The sequence below is a fragment of the Narcine bancroftii genome, chromosome 9 (genome assembly GCF_036971445.1).
Source record: "Narcine bancroftii isolate sNarBan1 chromosome 9, sNarBan1.hap1, whole genome shotgun sequence".
NCBI lineage: Eukaryota > Metazoa > Chordata > Chondrichthyes > Torpediniformes > Narcinidae > Narcine > Narcine bancroftii.
Window position 1 is genome coordinate 82,171,441 of NC_091477.1, and position 19,004 is coordinate 82,190,444.

Consider the following 19,004-nt stretch of genomic DNA (forward strand, 5'->3'; position numbering starts at 1 on the left):
GCTAGTATATAACATGCCCAGATGTACGGGTCTGTATATATCAACTTCAGGGAACCTGTCACTAACAGAAAAATTGTTAAAAATACTGTAGTGACTGTGGAGTCAGGAGAAGCTGAGCTACATTCAAACAGCTGGCCACTTCATTCTCGCTTGCTCGCCCCCCCCCCCCCCCCCCCCCCCCATCAGGTCCTCTTTCAACATCAAACTTATTTGTTCTTGCTCCCTTCCGTTCTAGCATGGTGCATTTCTTCATCAAAAACATAACACTGACAAAAAGGAGCATTTATTACCCGGTAACAGCTACAGACTCAATTCCTACTAACTTGTATACTGTATACTGCCTCGTAAGTAATTCTCTTTCTCTACTGGACATTTAAGTACCTTTTCCGTGTCTCACTGCTTTCTGAAAATATTGCCAAAGGACTTGATATGTCCAGTATATTCATATTGCTGGTTACAATCTGATGGGGTTTGAGGATCAAATTTATTTAGTTCTGCTATCATTCTCCTCCAAGATCTTTGTCACAGATGTTATGAAGATAACTGGCTCATGAAGTTCTTTTTACAAGTTTGAGCATTACTATAAAATCTTATTTCAGGATGTGGGAAAACAGATATGGTTATTACTTTTTAAAACCCAAATCATTTTGCAATGTTTATCATGAGAAATTTAGCTTTTACTTCTCAGGCACAGCTCTAAAATGTATGAGAACAGGTAGTCCTGAGCTTCCATTTAAAGAAGTCAGTCACCTTCTGATGTAGAGGTACACTTGAAGGAAATGGACAGAGCCAGAATGTAGTGTGAATAAAAGTTCTCAGGACTGGAAGGAGAACATATCCTTTTATTAGCTTATAACTGAGGGTAAGATCTTTCAGTGGTCTTCAGAAGGACTCAGGGTTTAGGTGGGAAACCAAGGTTATATATATAGTAGATGGGGGCAGAGTCAGCCATCAGTATAACACACCACCAGTGAATCTCAGTTCACTGCACAGCATTAACAGCTCCCATCTTGTGACAACTAGACACAACAGCCTCCTATCTACAGGCATTGCAGCCATGAGGCATAATGATTCAGGAGAACCCCCAGATCTACTAAGAAGCTCTGGCTTACTCAATGTAGCCACGTCATGAGGTCACTTGCACTTCAGATGTCATGACGCCAGGCCAATGTTCTGCATCTATATTAAGCCTAACAACACGTCAATAAACGCTTCTACTCATCTCTGGCTTCGGGTGTGGTCTCATTATTCCTAGCACTTCAACGTGATGGAGTATGAGCATAAATCTTATCTGCTGCACTGATTATATTGTGGTAAGTATTAAAAACATTACCCATTATTCTTGTTTGTTATGATATGTTTCTTCTGAGATACTTGACTGAATATCTGAACTACAAATGTGTAATTAACCATCAAGTAAATAAAATAAAATCTTATCTGACAAGACACTCAAATTACATTGACAAATTTAGGCAATTGGTAATGATTAAGCATTTAATGTGTGTCAGTCCAAAACAATAGAGAAATAAATTAAAGTTTACTTTAAACAAGATAAAATAGTCACTGATATGCTTTAAGTATTAATTTATAGAATGAATCTATATTGTTAATAAATCTACCTTTATTTGATTGCTTAATCCTTGCTTCCTCTTATCAGATGTGGTGATCAGCTGATGGTGAGTCAGGTAATGGTGTGTCAAGTAATTGTCTTTGAAATTATAGTCATACATTTACACAGCATGTAAACAGGCTGTTTGGCCATGCCAAGTGTCAAATACTTATCCCTTCTAATTCTATTTCTCAGCACCAGGCCTATAGTCTTTCATGCCATGAAGTTTCAAGTTCAATGTTGTCAGAGTACTTGCTTCCACCAATCCCACAAGTAATATATTCCAGATTTCAACCAAAATGTTCTTTCTCAAGTCCCTTTTAAATCTCCCATCCCTTCCCTTAAAATCTTGGACAAGTCTAACATAGAGATCTCTAACTTGTCCCAATCACAGGGTTCCTCTTGGTCTTGGCATGATTAATGTAAACAATATGTAGAATGAGCAGCCTATCGCCCAGTTCATAGTCAAACTGAGTTCTCAATTATTTCTTTTAATTTGATTAGTAATACTAAATGAAAAGTAATTGTTATGAAATTTCCCATCACTTAACAAAGCTCAATATTGATTGTTTTATTGAGAAAGAAATAGTTGTATTCTTCAAAAATCCATGGGGATTGTAGGCTAACTGGTGTATTTGGGGGGCATGAGTTCATGGGGCAGAAGGACCTGTTACTGTGCTGTATGTCTAAATTATCTCAGGATTTTCTAAAGCACTTTAGAGTTAATGAAATATTATCAAAGTGTAGTCTCTAATGTATTATTTCAATTACGCCAATAAATTTGGAAGGGCTTTATTGAACTATTAGTGATAAAATACTAAATTGATTTGTAAGGAATCTATTCATTATTTTGTTGTACATATTGTACTGAAAATTTCTAGAATTTACAATATACAGTATAGGCTCTTTTATGATAAAATAAACAAATATGAATAAATTATATTCATATTTTTCTTATGCTTAAATAATCCCAAAACCTTTCTCAGTGTGTCATATAATAAGATGAGAAGTTTTCTGCTACTATCCATGCGCAACAAGTTAATTTGCTTTTTAGTAAACTACTCACAAATCTTCAGCATATTGTAGGTTCAAGGATTGAGACCTTTGTATTTCCATACCTGCCAGTGAACCACTTAAGCATCTGCAGAAACCCATCCTATTTTAAATGCATAACTAAAATCTTATTTTCTCTTTAAGAATTTGAAAATACCAGCATTGATTTTAAATCTTTACGTTCAGCACCTATTTTCTCATTTTATCCAATTTTTTAGTCTTCTCTAACAATTTTCTAAAAGGTTTGCTTTTACCAAATGTTATGGAATGACTATTTCCATAACTATCTCTATGTCTTTCTTGCATTCAGTATATGGCATGTGCCTTTAAGTGAACCTTTCACCTCGTCAAGCATTTTTTTTAGGTATTCAGCATTCTAACAGATCATTTTGGACTACATCCAATTAACCTGCAACCCCTGGTACTTTTCGAACAATGTGAGGAAACTTACGCAGACAAGGTGAGAAGGTGCAAACTCCTTACAGACGGCACAGGATTCAAACCCCCGTCCCGATCGTTGCTGCTGTAATAGCGTTGCGCGAATTGCCACGCTAACGCTTCATGCCTACACTGGTAATAATGATATTAATTAATGAATATGAGGCAGCCAAAACATTGAGTTGAAAAGCACCTGTTGTTTAGGGCCTAAGGGTGCCTCAGAGGTTCAGTTCAAGCACGGTGTTCAGACTACAATATGGGTGAGCAGCTAATAGCTACCTGAAGAGTACAGAGCAGCTCCAATTCTGGTGTCAATCAACCTGCAGCAAAAATACCTCACTGAAACCAACTTGGAACTTGATGCTTTTAGCTGATACACAGGTGAAAAATGTTCTCAAGTCATGAAGAATCATCCTAACCTCATCCCATTCCCAACCTGCCACCACTATGCAAAGAGATGATCAGCCTCTTGCAGTGTTTCTATACCTCGACTAGTTGCCTTAATTCTACCTTGTCTGGTGATGTCAAAGTACAAAATGGGGGTGGGGGGGGGGGGGTGGAAATGGCAGATGTTAAAGAGCATTATTTTCTGTGCAGAAGTACAAATGGTTGTTTCAAAATATGAGTATATTAGTAGGCACTCTCCAGAAGTACAGACTAAGTGAGAGAATGACTACTCGACACACAGAGAGCAAATGGGTTAAAAATTGTTTTGAAGCCATAGATGCAGGAAACTGGTGGTCCTTGGGTTAAGTGGTCCATGGTAAGTAAAAGTGGTTCAGAACTACTGCTCCAGATGATGGCAGGGGGAACTAGAAGTCTCTATATTGGGGGTACTACTTCCTGAACCTCAATAGGCAATATTGTTTGAGTATCTATGCATCAATAGAGACAAATTTATGGTTAATATTCCCTGAAACACCCACTACATGTAACCCCAGCCTTGGAGCAAGGTAAATCAGTAATCTGTGCTGAGTTCCTCTAGCAGATTGCTTGTTGTTCCAGATTCACATGATCTATATTTTGACCTAAAAAAAAATTATTTGAAACTTTATTTGGTTCCACACAGGAGGCAGAATGTAATGGTCAGGTAAGTTCACATATGAAGGTCACAAAACTGCCTTACTATTTCCACAAGTTAATTGTATGATTCAAGATTCAATTTATTATCATAGGAATAAGACAGTGTCATATTGCATGAAATTTTGTTTTGACTGCTGCAAGGCAGGCAGATTCGCCAATAGCAGGAATTGCCGAAGTGCCTCCTACATTTCTTACCATCAGACTTACAGTCAGAGAGAGTGAAGCAAAAGAGAGTCCCCCCCACAGTCACCGAGTGTCCGTACGTTCACCTCCAGCACTTCCCCAACCACCCAGAGTCTAGACCAAACCATTGGCAACACGACCTCCAGATCCAAACCTCCGAGGCGGTCAGGAACCCTTCAGCGCTCTCGGCACCTCCGGATTCCAATACCTGGTATCGCCCCAGCCATTTCAAGCCAGTCTCCAGCAGTCCGCAGCCTGGTGCATGTTTCCTGACAGCAGTCCCCAGCAGCTCACAGGTTCCACGGGTCTTTGGCAGTTGTACTTTTTTTTCTATCTATCTTAAAATGAGATAGAAAGAATGCAGTGGGAGTAATAAATTACCACTATATTGAGGGAACTGATGGGAATTTGGAGACTAAACTGGATTGGGAAAGGATTAGTGTAAAGATGGGTGCTTGATAGTTGACATGGAGTGAATGGGCCAAAGGACCTGCTTCTGTGCCGTACGATCTTATGTCTCTATTGGTTTTTGTAAGACATTTCAATGATTTGGTGTGCAATAGACATCCTTTAAATTTACAGATAACTTGAAACTGGAGGTGTGATGAACTGTGAGGAGGATAGTAGATGTATATGATATTTAAAACAAAAGCAGAAAAGAAAGAAAATAAAAAATTCAGCGGATTTTGCATTTGTGGAAAGAGAAAGAGTTATCACTTCACAATGAGTTATCACAATGAAGGGCCTGGAATCTGAAACATTCACTGTTCCTCTTTCCCCAGAGGCTGCCTGATTTAGACTGGAGGCTGTGTGGCCGCCGAGGCTCCGTGAGTGCTGGAGATGAATGTATAGACAGCCAATGACTCTGGGGGATCTCTCTTCGCTTCTCTTTCTCTGACTGTAAGGGGCAGTTGGCAATTTGTGCTGATGGTGTATTTTTGCCTCTCAGTAGACTAAAGGACATTTCATTTAATATCACATTTTGTTTTATTACATGACAATAAAAGAATATTGAATCTTGAATCAAAGCAGGTAAGAATCTCAGATTGAGGCAGGATGAGGATAGTAAGAAGATTGTATCTAAGGTTGAAAACTTTAGCAATTAGCAATCTAGCAATCAACATAGTTGAGCAGAATCAGGTTAGTTACCAGATGCAATCAGTTACTTGCCTGGAAAAACACATCAACCAGCAACTAAACACAATCTGCTGGAGGAACTTAACGAATCAAGCAGGAGGCGCCAATCAATATTAGAGAAATTAAAGTCCCCCATAACAACAATCCCTTTGTTTTTTCTCCTTTCCAAAATCTGTCTGCTTACATGCTCCTCAGTGGCCCAAGAGATATTAGGGGTCTATAGAATATGCCCAACAGAGTAACTACTCCCTTCCTATTTCTGATTCCACCCACCCCAGTGATCCTTCCATGACAGAAGGGAATAGTGTTTGTGGAACATTTTGGTCAAAATGGGCAGGTTGGGCCAAAGAGCCTGTTTTTATGCTGCATGACGATGACTCTATCACATCCTTCCTTCCTGCATCTAAATAACATGTGGGATTTTAAAGTAAAAAAATGTATTTTTACAGGAATACAATCTTGAACATTTTCATGTTAAAAAACACCATCTGAATCTCTTGCAGTCTTTGCTTTTAAACCAATGGAGCAAGGAGAATAGGGTATATTATTGATGCAGAGTAGTCTGGCAAATATATGTATATACAGGCCAGTTTATCTCAATATGAGTGAAATGGGTTTGTAGATGGTGCAGCAAGCTCACGAGATAAGAAATAGGAGCAGAAGTTTCCATCTGACCTGTTGAATCTGCTCTGAGATTCATGAAGATCATGGCCACCTACCTGGTCTTTTACTCAAGATCCTTACTTCTTGTACTATTCCTGTTAATGAGTCTTAGTATAGGTAAGTCATAAAAGAATCAAATAGGAGTTGATGGACAGTTGAGAGAGAATACATTGCAGGGCTACAGAGAAATTTGAGAGAACGCTGATGGAATTTCTCTGTGGGGAATTGTTGCCTGATGAAAGAGCTTCCCTCTGTGTTGGAAATAATAAGTGGTACTGATGCATATTGATTTTACCTGTGGTACATTTCTACTAACATTTCTTGTTCTCCATCTTTATCTTGTCATTGCTTCTTGGTCACTAGGTCTTGGTAGGGGTAATTACTGCTTGATTCCTTAGGCCTTGAACCTTTGTCTCACCTTTGCAGCTTGGGCTGGACGTCCTTTTACATGTGGTTTAACATGGTGCTATACATCGGTATTCCTCGAACCTTCAAGGCCATACCACATTTGCAGTTTATCATATAGAGTTAAAATCAAATTCCTCTTGTTACAATTTAATTATAGCCTAAGGCTAACATGGAAATAGATTGGAGCTTGGTGTTTTATAATGAACAAAATATAAGCTGCTGGAAAACATCAAAGGGTCAAAAGGCATGTGTTGATATTCCATCATCTGCAATCTTTGGTGTTTAATAATTATTGGTTCCTAAAGTTTTCTCCATTTAACTATGCCTACAAACTATATCTCTCTGACCCTAGCATCCTTGTCCAAGATTTTTTTTTTCAAATTTGTGAGCATCTGTTGTGTGGATAATCTGTTACTAGTGAAAGATTGATAAAGAAATCCTTGACTAAAGAGACTCAAGTGTGAGGCTATAAGAACTCTTCGGGGGTGGCATGGTTAGTGTAGCGCAGTGGTTCTCAACCTTTTTTTTTCCACTCACATCCCACTTTAAGTATTCCCTATGCCATAGGTGCTCTGTGATTAGTGAGGGATTACTTAAGGAGGAATGTGGGTGGAACGAAAAAGTTTGAAAATCACTGTTTTAATCATACCTATTTGACTCGTTATGTGCACGGTTTCATAACTCCAAAGGAAATGAGCCTATGACAATTTTTCTCAAGCAAAATATTTCAGTAATAATTGGGTCTAGAGCAGTGTTGTCACAGAGCACTGATGGCATAGGGATTGCTTAAGGTGTGATGTAAGTGGAAAGAAAAAGGTTGAGAACCATTGGCGTAGCAGTTTGAAGGAGTCTATTACAGCACCAATGACCTGGGTTTGAATCCCGCTTTGTCTGTAAGGAATTTGTACGTTCTCCCTGTGTCTACTCGGGTTATCCCTGAGTGCTCCGATTTCCTCCCAAAACGAATCAGGTGTTGTAGGTCAATTGGATGTAATTGGATGGCAAGGGTTTAAATGGCTGGAAATTACTTCTACTGTCCGGTAAATAATTTAAAAAAAACTTCATGTCAAATTCACCACATAGTCTTCCTTGTATTCATATTGTTTTCCTCTCTTACAGCTTAACAGTTCAGAAAAATCATGTGCAATTTTTCAGTGAATGAGCAAGTGCAGTTGTTTCAGTTTTACATGTACATCCCAACGTTTCTTCTGGGATTAGTATTCAATGCAATAGCCCTGTCTGTATTCTGCTGGAAACTCAAGAAGTGGACAGAGACCACGATTTACATGACTAACCTGGCTGTGGCGGATACGATAGTACTCCTGACTTTACCTTTCAAAATATACAGCTACAGGTATCCATGGAATTTTGGAGCAGGCTTCTGTGCATTTCTTGAATGTCTTTATTTTTTGAACATATATGTGAGTATCTACCTCATTACCTGCATAAGTGTGGATCGATACATTGCCATAAAGCACCCACTAAAAGCAGTTCGCATGAGGTCGCCAATGAAAGCTGCGATTTTATGTGGTGCAACTTGGATTTTTGTGTGCACGATACGAATTTCTATGCAAGTAAGCATGTCTACTAGAACTGCAAAAGAGAAAAATTGTTTTATTAAAGTGTATTCAAAGATCCCTCCCAACCTCTGGCTTGTTGGTGCCATTGAGGTCATTGGATTTATAATTCCTGCTTTCATTTTGAGCTTCAGCTCATTTCAGATTATTATGACACTTTGCAAAAGAAAGGTGGAATCTTATGGAAATGCAGGGTTCGGCCGAACCATAATAATTATTGCCACAAATTTACTCATTTTTTTTATTTGCTATTTGCCTTTTCATGTGGGATTATTTGTTCAGTTTATGTTCGAGAGTACAGAACAAGAATGTGAAAGACAGAATATTGTTCAAAATTTTGTTTATGTGTTTATTTGTTTGGCTAATGGGAACTGTTGTCTGGATGCAATTGTCTATTATTTTGCTTCTTTAGAGGTTTGTGATCATTTTAAGCAAAAGAAGGTTTGCAGCAAGAACTTACAGCATTTTGTTTTGACCAAGATGCAGACTGCAAGAGCTCCAGAGAAATACAAAAAATGAATGGTCAATATGACTAGGGTAGGCCTTTCAATCCCTGAGGCAAGTTCCAGCATTCAATTCAATCATAATTTCTTTAAATTATCTACGTATTCTCATTCTAAAGTCATATTCCCTTTGCTTAATAAAATGTCATTCAAATGTTAATTTTTAAATAATAAATGGTTACTTGCTCCAAAATTCAAATAAAGCTTCATACTCTAATGTACTTTAATAACAGGTGGTAAAGCAAATTTCACATGATGATAAAATATATCTATGTCGACTTGCTTTGAGACCCTGCAGTGAGTTGAAGGAAAATGCTGATTTTGTATTGAGAGTTGAGCATACAAAGAATATAAACTGATGGAATTTGCTTCTTTTTAGAACGATGGATGCCAAAACCATGCACTGTAAATAATAATGAATGCATAAGATGATCTTATTCAAGCCATTTGGTATGAAAACAGGATAAGTAAGAAAATAATGGTGTTTGGAAAAATACACTTCCCCTTCCTTTAGAAGTGATCTATGAATTGGAATATTTGAATGCTTCCTCTGGTGCAATAGATGGATACAAAATTGTTGACATTCTCAGCACAACTCTGAAAACTTCACTTTCACCTGCCACTTGGCCCTGGGCACAAGGGCTCCATTGAGCCTTTGGGTTGGGTTGAAGGCAGAGGACAATCAATATAAATGACTGAGTGGTAGGGTACAGGATTGATGTGGCATTTTGGCAAGTGGAGGAGAGATTGGATGGGTGGATGGGTTGTAGGTGGAGGGGCATTGAGTGGTGGATGGGTTGTGGAGGAGGGGGGGATTGAAGTGGTGGATGGATTGTGGAACAGCAGGACTGTAGTGGTAGATGGGTTATGGAGGAGGGCGATTGGACTGTGAATGGGTTTGGAGCAGCAGGACTGTAGTGGTGATTTGGGTTGTGGAGGAAGGGAGATTGGAGTGATAGATGGGTTGTAGAGGAGGGGGATTGGAATAGTAGTTTGGGTTGTGGAGGAGGGAAGATCGGAGTGGTGGATGGGTTGTAGAGGAGGGGGATTGGAATAGTGGTTTGGGTTGTGGAGGATGGAAGATTGGAGTGGTGGATGGGTCGTGGAGGGGGAATTGGAGTGGTGGTTTGTGTTCTGGAGGAGGGGGGATTGGAGTGGTGATTTGTGTTCTGGAGGAGGGAGGATTGGAGTGGTGGATGGGTTGTAGAGGGGGGATTGGAGTGGTGGTTTGTGTTCTGGAGGAGGGAGGATTGGAGTGGTGGATGGGTTGTGGAGGAGGGGAGATTAGAGTGGTGGATGGGCTGTGGAGCAGCAGGACTGTGCGATTTGGGTTGTGAAGGAAGAGAAGAATTACTATTGTCTATCCTCAGCTTAGTTTTGATATTTTCCAGAATAGACACCAGCCCATATGTTGCACTGGGAAGATCCAGAGACCAGAAAACTGTCATGATTCTAATTCCCCTACATTGTCCGAAAGGAGAACTGTGAAGGGAGTAATATCACCCCTTATGGTATTTGCATAGAAATCCTTAATGACTCAACCCATCAACATCCAATTGCAAAAGAGGCCAAAATTAGTTAACAAATTTGAGCCTGGAAAGCATTGATTTTCACCTGAACAAATTTGTAAAAAGAAGTGACTGAATTTTGTTGCAACCACTGCTCTGCAATTTCAGTGACAAATTGTGGCCCTTGGGGTCCAAATCCACACATCTCTCAAGATCACCATACAGGTTGATGGGATAGTTAAGAAGGCCTATGGGATGTTGGGCTTCATTGATTGGGGGATCGAGTTCAAGAGTCAAGAGGTCATGTTGCAACTCTACACTTGAAGAATTATGCTTATTTCTGTTCAGCTTATTATAGGAAGGATGTGGAAGCTCTGGAGAGAGTACAAAGAAGATTTACCAGGATGATGTTGCCTGGATTGGAAAATATGAGGCAAGATTAGTAGAACTGGAACTTTTCTCTTTGGAGCATACAAGGATGAGAGGAGACTTAATAGACATCTACAAGATTTTGGGAGGGATGGATAGGGTGGATAGCCAGCACTTTTTTTTCCCAGCGCAGGAATAGCAAATACCAGAGGACGTGTGTACAAAGTGAAGGGAGGAAAGTTTAGGAGAGACATCAGGGGTAAGTTTTTTTTACAGAATTGTGGGTGCCTGGAATGCCTTTTTGGTTAAGAAACTCTTAGAGAGACACATAAATGGAAGAAAAATAGAGAGCTACAGGGCAAGAAGGGTTCAGTACTTTTTTTCAGGAATATATGGGTGGGCACAACATTGAGAGCCTGTACTGTACTGTTCTATGTTCTATTTCTTGTCAATTCCGGCTAGATAATTTTTTTTGGCTGAAATATGTGTCATGGTGGTCCTGTTTGACAAGGTGGACATTTTTCAGAGTTTACTTTTGAAACCTTCCTGGGAAAAGATTGAAAAAGTAGCTGGAATGTGTCACTATGAATATTACAATATTACACAATGGGAGACTTTTTTAATATCACAAATATTATATTTGCCTGCAAGATCACTGTAGTCTCTACCAAAAACTACATACTGATTATAAATGGTTCTTAGCTGATAAGTTAAAAAGGGTTGGTTTCTTAAAATATATGAGGAGGAAGGAGAAGAATATATTTCCTTTTCAAAGAATTTGCAGTGCATAATATAGTTAGAAAATTGGCAGAAACATTTCTGCCAATTTTCCATTCCCTGTCTCCAAGCCAAAACTTTTTTCATACATTTTGGCCCTTCCTAAAATCCACTCAGGCATTTTTAATTCTGTGCTGACTCCCTCTTTTACAGATGTCATATATTAAACTGAGGGACACTGACTGAGCACCTATCCATTTTTTTGCATTTGAATTGTACTTGAAGATTTCTCAGTCTAAGGAGCAATTATTGCCATGGTCAGAAATTAAGGAAGATATAGAGTTTTTTTATGCAAAGTTCCTGTCTCTCCTTCCCATAGTTGTTGCTAATTTTCAATAAAGTCTTAGCTCATGTTCTGAATCTTCTGGTGACTCTTTCTGTTTATTTAATGCAATAATCATTATTTCTACAATAGTGATTCACAACAACCTTCCAGAACACTGTAAGGGCAGATTGGAAGAAATTCTTCAGACACGCTCAAGTTAACTTGTTATATCCTTTCTAGAATTACTGTAGAAAGGGATGTGCACTTTGACACTCGTAACAAGAAGGCATAGGATGCACTGGAATCAAAATGACTAGGAGGAAACCATAAGGTGATCTGAAATCTGAGGCACTGGAACACGTTCATCTGTTGTCTGCTTTTTTGTAATTAACAAATTATCTTCTTTCTAAACCTCTTTCCAATAAAAGGGACATTCCTTCAATCCCCAATTCATGATATGGTCAATTTACAATGGGGGGGGGAAGATGGGTTCACAGCCCTCACTAACTTCTTTTAGCAGTAGGGTGCCTCTGCTCCACATGTCTGGCATTCATGTCTCCATCCGATCACCCTGGAGTGTTGATCAACTGTACTGCCTATCACTTCAGGAACTAATGCTTGTGTGCAAGGACAAGGACATCATAAGGCAGGTAAGTCAAGATTTGTAAGGGACATCTCAGTATCAGTTCTCACTACTATCTCAGATTCATGGTCGATTGAAATTGCTCTTCATTATTCCAAACTCCAGTGAATATAGGTTAATATTACTCAATATTTCCTTGTAGGACAACATCTTCATCTAAGGAAGCAACCTGCTAAAAACGCTAATGTCACTACACTGGCTTTAATGTAAATATATTGTTCCTTAGGTGATAGATCAAAACTGCACCTTGTGATCCACACATGGTCTCGTGAAAGTCCTGTATAACTCATAGAATCATAAATGCACAGGGCACAGAAATAGGGTGATTGCACACTTCTCCCATACCAACTGTAATGCCCTCCTAATTTAATCCCATTTGTCTGTTAGACTTATATCCTTCTATGCCTTTCCCTTTCCAATTGTTGTAATAAAACATTTTAAATGTAATTTTACCTCTCCAAAATACTTCTTCCACCAACTTGTTCCAGATTTTTACCACCTTTTGTGTGAAACCCTCAGATTGTGTTTAAATTTCTCCCACCTCATGTTAAACCTATGCCTTTTACTTCTAGACTCCTCTCTCCTGGAAAAACACAATTCTGATTATTTATATTATCCTTATAATTTTATAAACTTCTCTAATTTCACCTTTCAGCCTCTGAGAATGAACCTAGCTTCTGATAGAGCCAAACTTACATCCTGATTTACATTAATGGAGTGGTGGCAGAGGATTCACCGAGCTTTAAATTCCTTGGTGTCCATATCTCTGAAGATTTCACTTGGTCCTTAAATTTTTCAATTCTGATTAAAAACACATAACAGTATCTTTATTTTTTTGAGGAAATGAGGAAGATCCACTTCTGTCCCAGAACACTGTTGGATTTCTATAGATGCACAGTTAAGAGTGAGCTAACATAAAGTATCTTGGTGTGGTATGGAAATTATATTGCACAAGATCGCAAGGCACTCCAGCAACAGTGTAAACTGCCCAATGGATTATTGGAATTCAATTGCCTACATCTATAGGGAATGGTATCTGGGCAGGGCGAGAAACATCAAAGATGCAACACATCCAAATCATCGACTCTTCTCCCATTAGGTGGACGCCATAAAGTATCTTGGTGTGGTATGGGAATTATATTGCACAAGATAGCAAGGCACTCCAGAGGCAGTGTAAACTGCCCAACGGATTATTGGAATTCATTTGCCTACATCTATAGGGAATGATATCTGGGCAGGGCAAGAAACATCAAAAATGCAACACATCCAAATCATGGACTCTTCTCCCATCAGGTGGACGCTACGGGAGCCTTCAATTGTGCACCAGTTGACTCAAGAAGGGTTTTTTTTTACTAAGCTGTGACTATGTTGAACCCTGAATCATGGCACTGAGTGGTACTGCACTCATACTGTAAAATCAGTACTTTTTAACAGTTCATTGTAGAATATTGATGTTGTTGGTTTTAATTGCACATTTTATTGTAATATATATAGCACTTTTTTTGAAACATGGTCAATGCTGATTGTATTTCATTGCCCGGTTTACTGGTACAATAAAAATATGAATTACATGACTGCAACCTTCTATTTCAGGCAACATCCTGTTGAATCGCTTGAGCATTCTTTCTATTGCTGCCATATCCTTCCAACAGAGTGGTGACTACAAGTGTGCGCAATATCAGAAGTGCTATTCCAGCCCCTTTATATTTGGTATTGTTTGCTGCTCCATTTCCATCATGACCAATTACAATTTGCACGATCCCCAATAAAGCGAAAGAAGTCTAGAACTGCCCAAATTTGCTGGCTGTGATCCACAGCTGATTTCCCAGCTGCATTCAAATATTAGACTCCAGGTTAAACCTATTGCAGGAACATCAAAGCCATGAACTAGAATGGATAGGCAGGGTGGAGAGGAATGCAGGTATTTTATATTTTAAAGCTTTTGTTACTGTTTTAAATTATTTGATTTTTAAATATTGCTTAGCTGATCCCCAGGTAACGGGACCATTATGAGATTTTCCATAATCTGTATCGTCTTTCTATGTGTCACAATGATACGAATTGAAGGAAAACACATTCTGTGTTTAATTATTTACTTTCATAATGTAAATTTCATCAGAAAAACTGTTTATTCTTTATCTTAGATTTTTGGTAGTGATTTGTGAACTCTGTAAAGGGCAAATTTCCATTACACAGGTGTATTGCCCTATTACGTTTTCAAAAGCATCATTGCTTAATGATTTCTTTTCATCATTGTTAAATGTTTCTGAAATGCCAAAGAGCATGTACTGATTCTCACAGCATGGTTCAGTCAAGAGCAGTCATTTTATCTCCTAGCACCATCCCTACCTCGCCATCTTTCACAATGAAGAATATTATTATTTTGCATTGGACCAAAGTCTGCAAAATATAATGCCATAGTTGGCATGCTTGTTGGTGGTAAATGCAATTGACTCATTTTGACAACATATTTGCTTTCCTACCTAACTACAGGTATTCCTGGGTATTTGAATCACAGCATGGTTTGATAATTCAAGTGCAATAAACAAACATGCTGGAGGAACTCAGCAGGTTGCACAGAATCCACAGGAATCAAGGGCGGCAAAGGGACAGCATGGTTAGCATTGCGGCTAGTGCAGCAGTGTTACAGTGCCAGTTTGGATCTGGCGCTGTCTATATGGAGTTTGTACATTCACCCCATGTCTGCATGGGTTTCCTCTGGGTGCTCTTTTTGGGTTTTTTTTTTCTCTTTTTTCATATATTGTTATTAATTATATCTTTTTTTTTACAGATAGTTCACACCCTAAACTGATCTAAAATTTTTTTATGATATATTTTTATTCTGTAATATTATTGTTTAATATCTCTGTATTAATTCATTACTTACTATGTATTTTTTATATCTCTTTGAACTGTATGTGTTTATAAATTATAATAATAATAAAAAGATTGAAAAAGAAAGGAATAAAATGTTAAAATTGATACTTTTTTGTTTGAATTGGCTTTACCATCTTTGAAGAATACAGATATTAGGGACAGACACATTTTTCACTGTTACAGAGGTGAGGGTTGCATTGAGATCAATGCCTGTGGGGAATCTCTAGGAGAGGATGGTTTTACTTCCGAATTTTATAAAGAATTTCAGGATTGACTAACTCCTATATTGATTGATATATTGAAGCAGGGGATGGAGATTGGCTCTTTTTTGAATTATCTTTCTAGAGCACTTATTATGGTTATTCCTAAGAAGGATAGGGACCCATTGAAAGTGGGATTTTATAGACCTATTTCTTTATTAAATGTAGATTATAACATTGTTGCCAAGGTTCTAGCTAATAGACTAGCTAAATATTTACCAGATTTGATTAATGTAGACCAAAAGGGTTTTATTAAAAATCAATATTCACCAGACACTATTGTGAAGTTGATTTCTTTAATTAATATTTCATGGGAGCAATCCAGCCAACCAATGGTAAATGCTCTTGATGCCAAAAAGGCCTTTGATAGAGTGGAATGGAGCTTTTTTTTGTTTAAAGAGTTGGAAAAGTTTGAATTCGGGCCTCTTTTTATTGGCTGAGTTAAGACTTTATATAAAAATCCTACAGCCAGAGTTGTGACAAATGGACAGAGATTTTCTTCATTTGTATTATCTAGATCAACTAGACAGGGTTCTCCTTTGTCACCAGCTCTATTTGCATTGGTTATTGAACCTTTGTCTCAGATGATTAGACAAGATGGTAATATTAAGCGTATTAAGGTGAAAGCAGATGAGTATAAAATAAATTTATTTGCGGATGATGTTTTGATATACTTAACGCAACCTATGCAATCTTTGGGGAGTTTGCATGCAAGACTGGAGCAATATGGTGAATTATCGCAATGCAAGATTAATTGGGATAAGAGTGAGATTATGGATTTGGCTGATGCAGATTATTCATCTTGTAAACAGATAGAGAAATTTTCTGATCAAATTAAGTATTTAGGAATTATAATAGATGGTAATTATAATCATTTATATGATTGAATTATTTACCTTTGTTGTCTAAAATTAAATAGGATTTAAATCAATGGAAAGATTTACTAATAACACTAATAGGATGAGTTAATTGTGTGAAAATGAATGTCTTTCCCCATATTCAATACTTTTCTCAGTCTATTACTTGTAGAATTCCCAAAAGATTTTTCAAAAATTTGAATGCTTTGATGAGGAAATTTTTATGGAAAGGTAAAATGGCAACGGTGTCGTTGCAGAAATTGACTTGGAAATATGCTTCAGGAGGACTGTAACTTCCTCATTTTTAGATTTACTATGAATCAGCGCAGTTGAAATTTATTAATAGGATGTTTGAAGTGGATAAACCTTTGGTTTGGGCCAAGATTGAATTGTTTCAGATTGATGAGAAGAGAATGGATTATTTTATTTATAAATGGAATTCTCCACTTTTACAGAGTTACAATTTACTGGTGTTAAAACATTTAATGGAGTTATGAACTAAGAAGAATGGAATTATAGGTATGGAAAGCAAAATCTTGGCTAAAACTCCTTTATTTCAAAATAAGCTTTTTTCTTTCACATTAAATAATCAACTTTTGAAAGTGTGGGAACAGAAAGGAATTAAATTGTAGAGGATTGTTATGAGGCTGGGTATTTTATTTTGTTTCAAAGAATGAAAGAGAAATATGAAATTTCTTCAAATTGTTTACTTATTATCAAGTTAGAGCCTTTATTGTTGGATCATTTTGGACGTACGTTACAGTTGTCTAGGCGGTGTATATTTGAAAGTTTACTTATTAAAGGGGGAAAGAGAGGATTTATATCTGAGATATATGCGTTATTACAGAATGAAATGTCTAAGATGGAAGTTCATAAATCTAAATTAAAATGGGAAAAAGATTTATCCATATCTGTTTCTCAAGATGATTGGATAGTTATATGTGAGGATAGAATGACTAAAATTGTAAATGTAAGGTATAGATTGATTCATTATAACTTTATTCAACAGTTACATTTAACTCCTGAGAAGTGAAGGAAATATGAATTTCTTCTGATTTATGTTTTAGATGCCATAAGCAAATTGGCTCTTTATTGCACTCTAGTTGGTTATGTGAAACCTCTTTGGAATAGAATTATGGAACTTTTAGAAGTTTTATTTACATTTAAAATTTTGCTTGATCCTATGGTATTTTTATTGGGTTATATAAAGTAATTGAGTTCAAAATTAAAATTAGATAAGTCTCAAATTGCTTTTTTGAGATTGGCATTCGCTGTGGCTAAAAAATGCTTGGCAATTACTTGGAAAAATGAGACTATTTGAGTATTCAACAGTGGCATTTGGAAATTAGGTCTTATATTCCATTAGAAAAAATAATGTTCAATTTACGTAATAATTATCCTTTCTTTGTTAAAGTTTGGAGCCCGTACATGAGATATATGGGTTTGAATTTGTAATAGTTTTTCCCCACAGTTTTTGGGGTTGCACTAAACCATGGCAATAATTGAAGGTTATTACGTAAGTTGATCTCTTTTATTCGATCCCTTTTTTTTTCTTTGGGGTAGTTGGGAGGGGTGGGTGGGTTAGTGTTGGGGGGAGGTGAGGGATTATATGGGATAAAATATTATGTATGACTTATTTTGATTAATAAATAAAATTTGCAAAAAATAAATTGTGACATGATTTCCCAACTTTTGAACTCAGGGTCTTGGCTAATGAAAGTAAATATATCATATGCCTTCATCACCACCCAGTCTATTTGTGTTGCTACTTCCAGGTAACAATGTGCTTGTTATCTTTGTTCAATGACACTCTACAAAGCCCTGCCTTCACTGTGCATGTCCTGGCCTGATTAAACTTCTCAAAATGTATCATTTCATATTGTCTAAATTAAATTCCATGTGCTATTTCTTTGGACACTTTTCCATTTGATATGAATCTTAAACAACCTTCTTCACTATCTACTTCATCACCAATTTTGGAGTCATCCACCATCTTACAGATCACACTATTTATGCTCTCATCCAAATCAATATAGTGAATAGTGGACCCATTATCAACCCATGCAACACACCAATGGCCATAGGCTTCCAATCCACTGGCACCCTCTGTCCTTCCACCAAACCAATTTTGTATCTAGTTGGCTAACTGTATTCCATGTGTTCCAATCTTTCAGACCAACCTTGTCAAACACTTTGCTAAACTCCATATGGACAATGTCTAATGTCCTCTATTCAAATAATGATATTAAATTCATGAGATATCATTTCCACACACAAAGCCATGTTCCAAATCAATCCTTGCCTTCTCAAAATGCAAATAAACCTTGTCTCTCTGAACCTCAACCAGCGAATTTCCCATTACTGATGTGAGGCTCACCAGGTTATCTTTCCCTGTGCTCACAGTGGAAGACATAGGTAATAAGCTGATGAGTGATGAAAAGGGAGGTAAAGTCCTCAATGCTATCACTAAAGAGATAGGGCTAGGAAAAATAGCAAGCCTAAAGGTACATATGTTCCCTGGTCCTAATGGGAATGCATCCCAGTTCAATGAAAGAAATGGCCAAGTTGTGACTGATGTGTTTGTGATAATTTATGAAAATTTTTTATGAAATCTGAGAGGTCATTGCAGACTGGAAGACAAATAATGTCACACCACTGGATGTAGACAAATGCTAATTAACATAGGTTAATTAGCTTAATGTCTATAGATGGGAACATGTTTGAAGCTATCATTAAGCAAGAGATCTGGATAGAAATTGTTCCTCCAGGCAGACACAGCATGGATTTAGGAAGG

The 19,004-nt window shown here is 37.5% G+C and overlaps 1 protein-coding gene and 1 long non-coding RNA gene across 3 annotated transcripts in view; one reads left to right on the forward strand and one right to left on the reverse strand.

Moving 5' to 3' along the window:
• LOC138742345 (uncharacterized) overlaps positions 1-19,004 on the reverse strand; it is a 209,486-nt gene that overhangs the window by 189,824 nt on the left and 658 nt on the right. The gene's annotated exons all lie outside the window — the stretch shown is intronic.
• Positions 604-8,847, forward strand: LOC138743003 (G-protein coupled receptor 35-like). The gene is made up of 2 exons (XM_069897854.1): positions 604-1,313; positions 7,694-8,847. The coding sequence occupies exon 2, from the start codon at positions 7,714-7,716 to the stop codon at positions 8,668-8,670; it is 957 nt and encodes a 318-aa protein (XP_069753955.1). The 5' UTR covers positions 604-1,313; positions 7,694-7,713; the 3' UTR covers positions 8,671-8,847.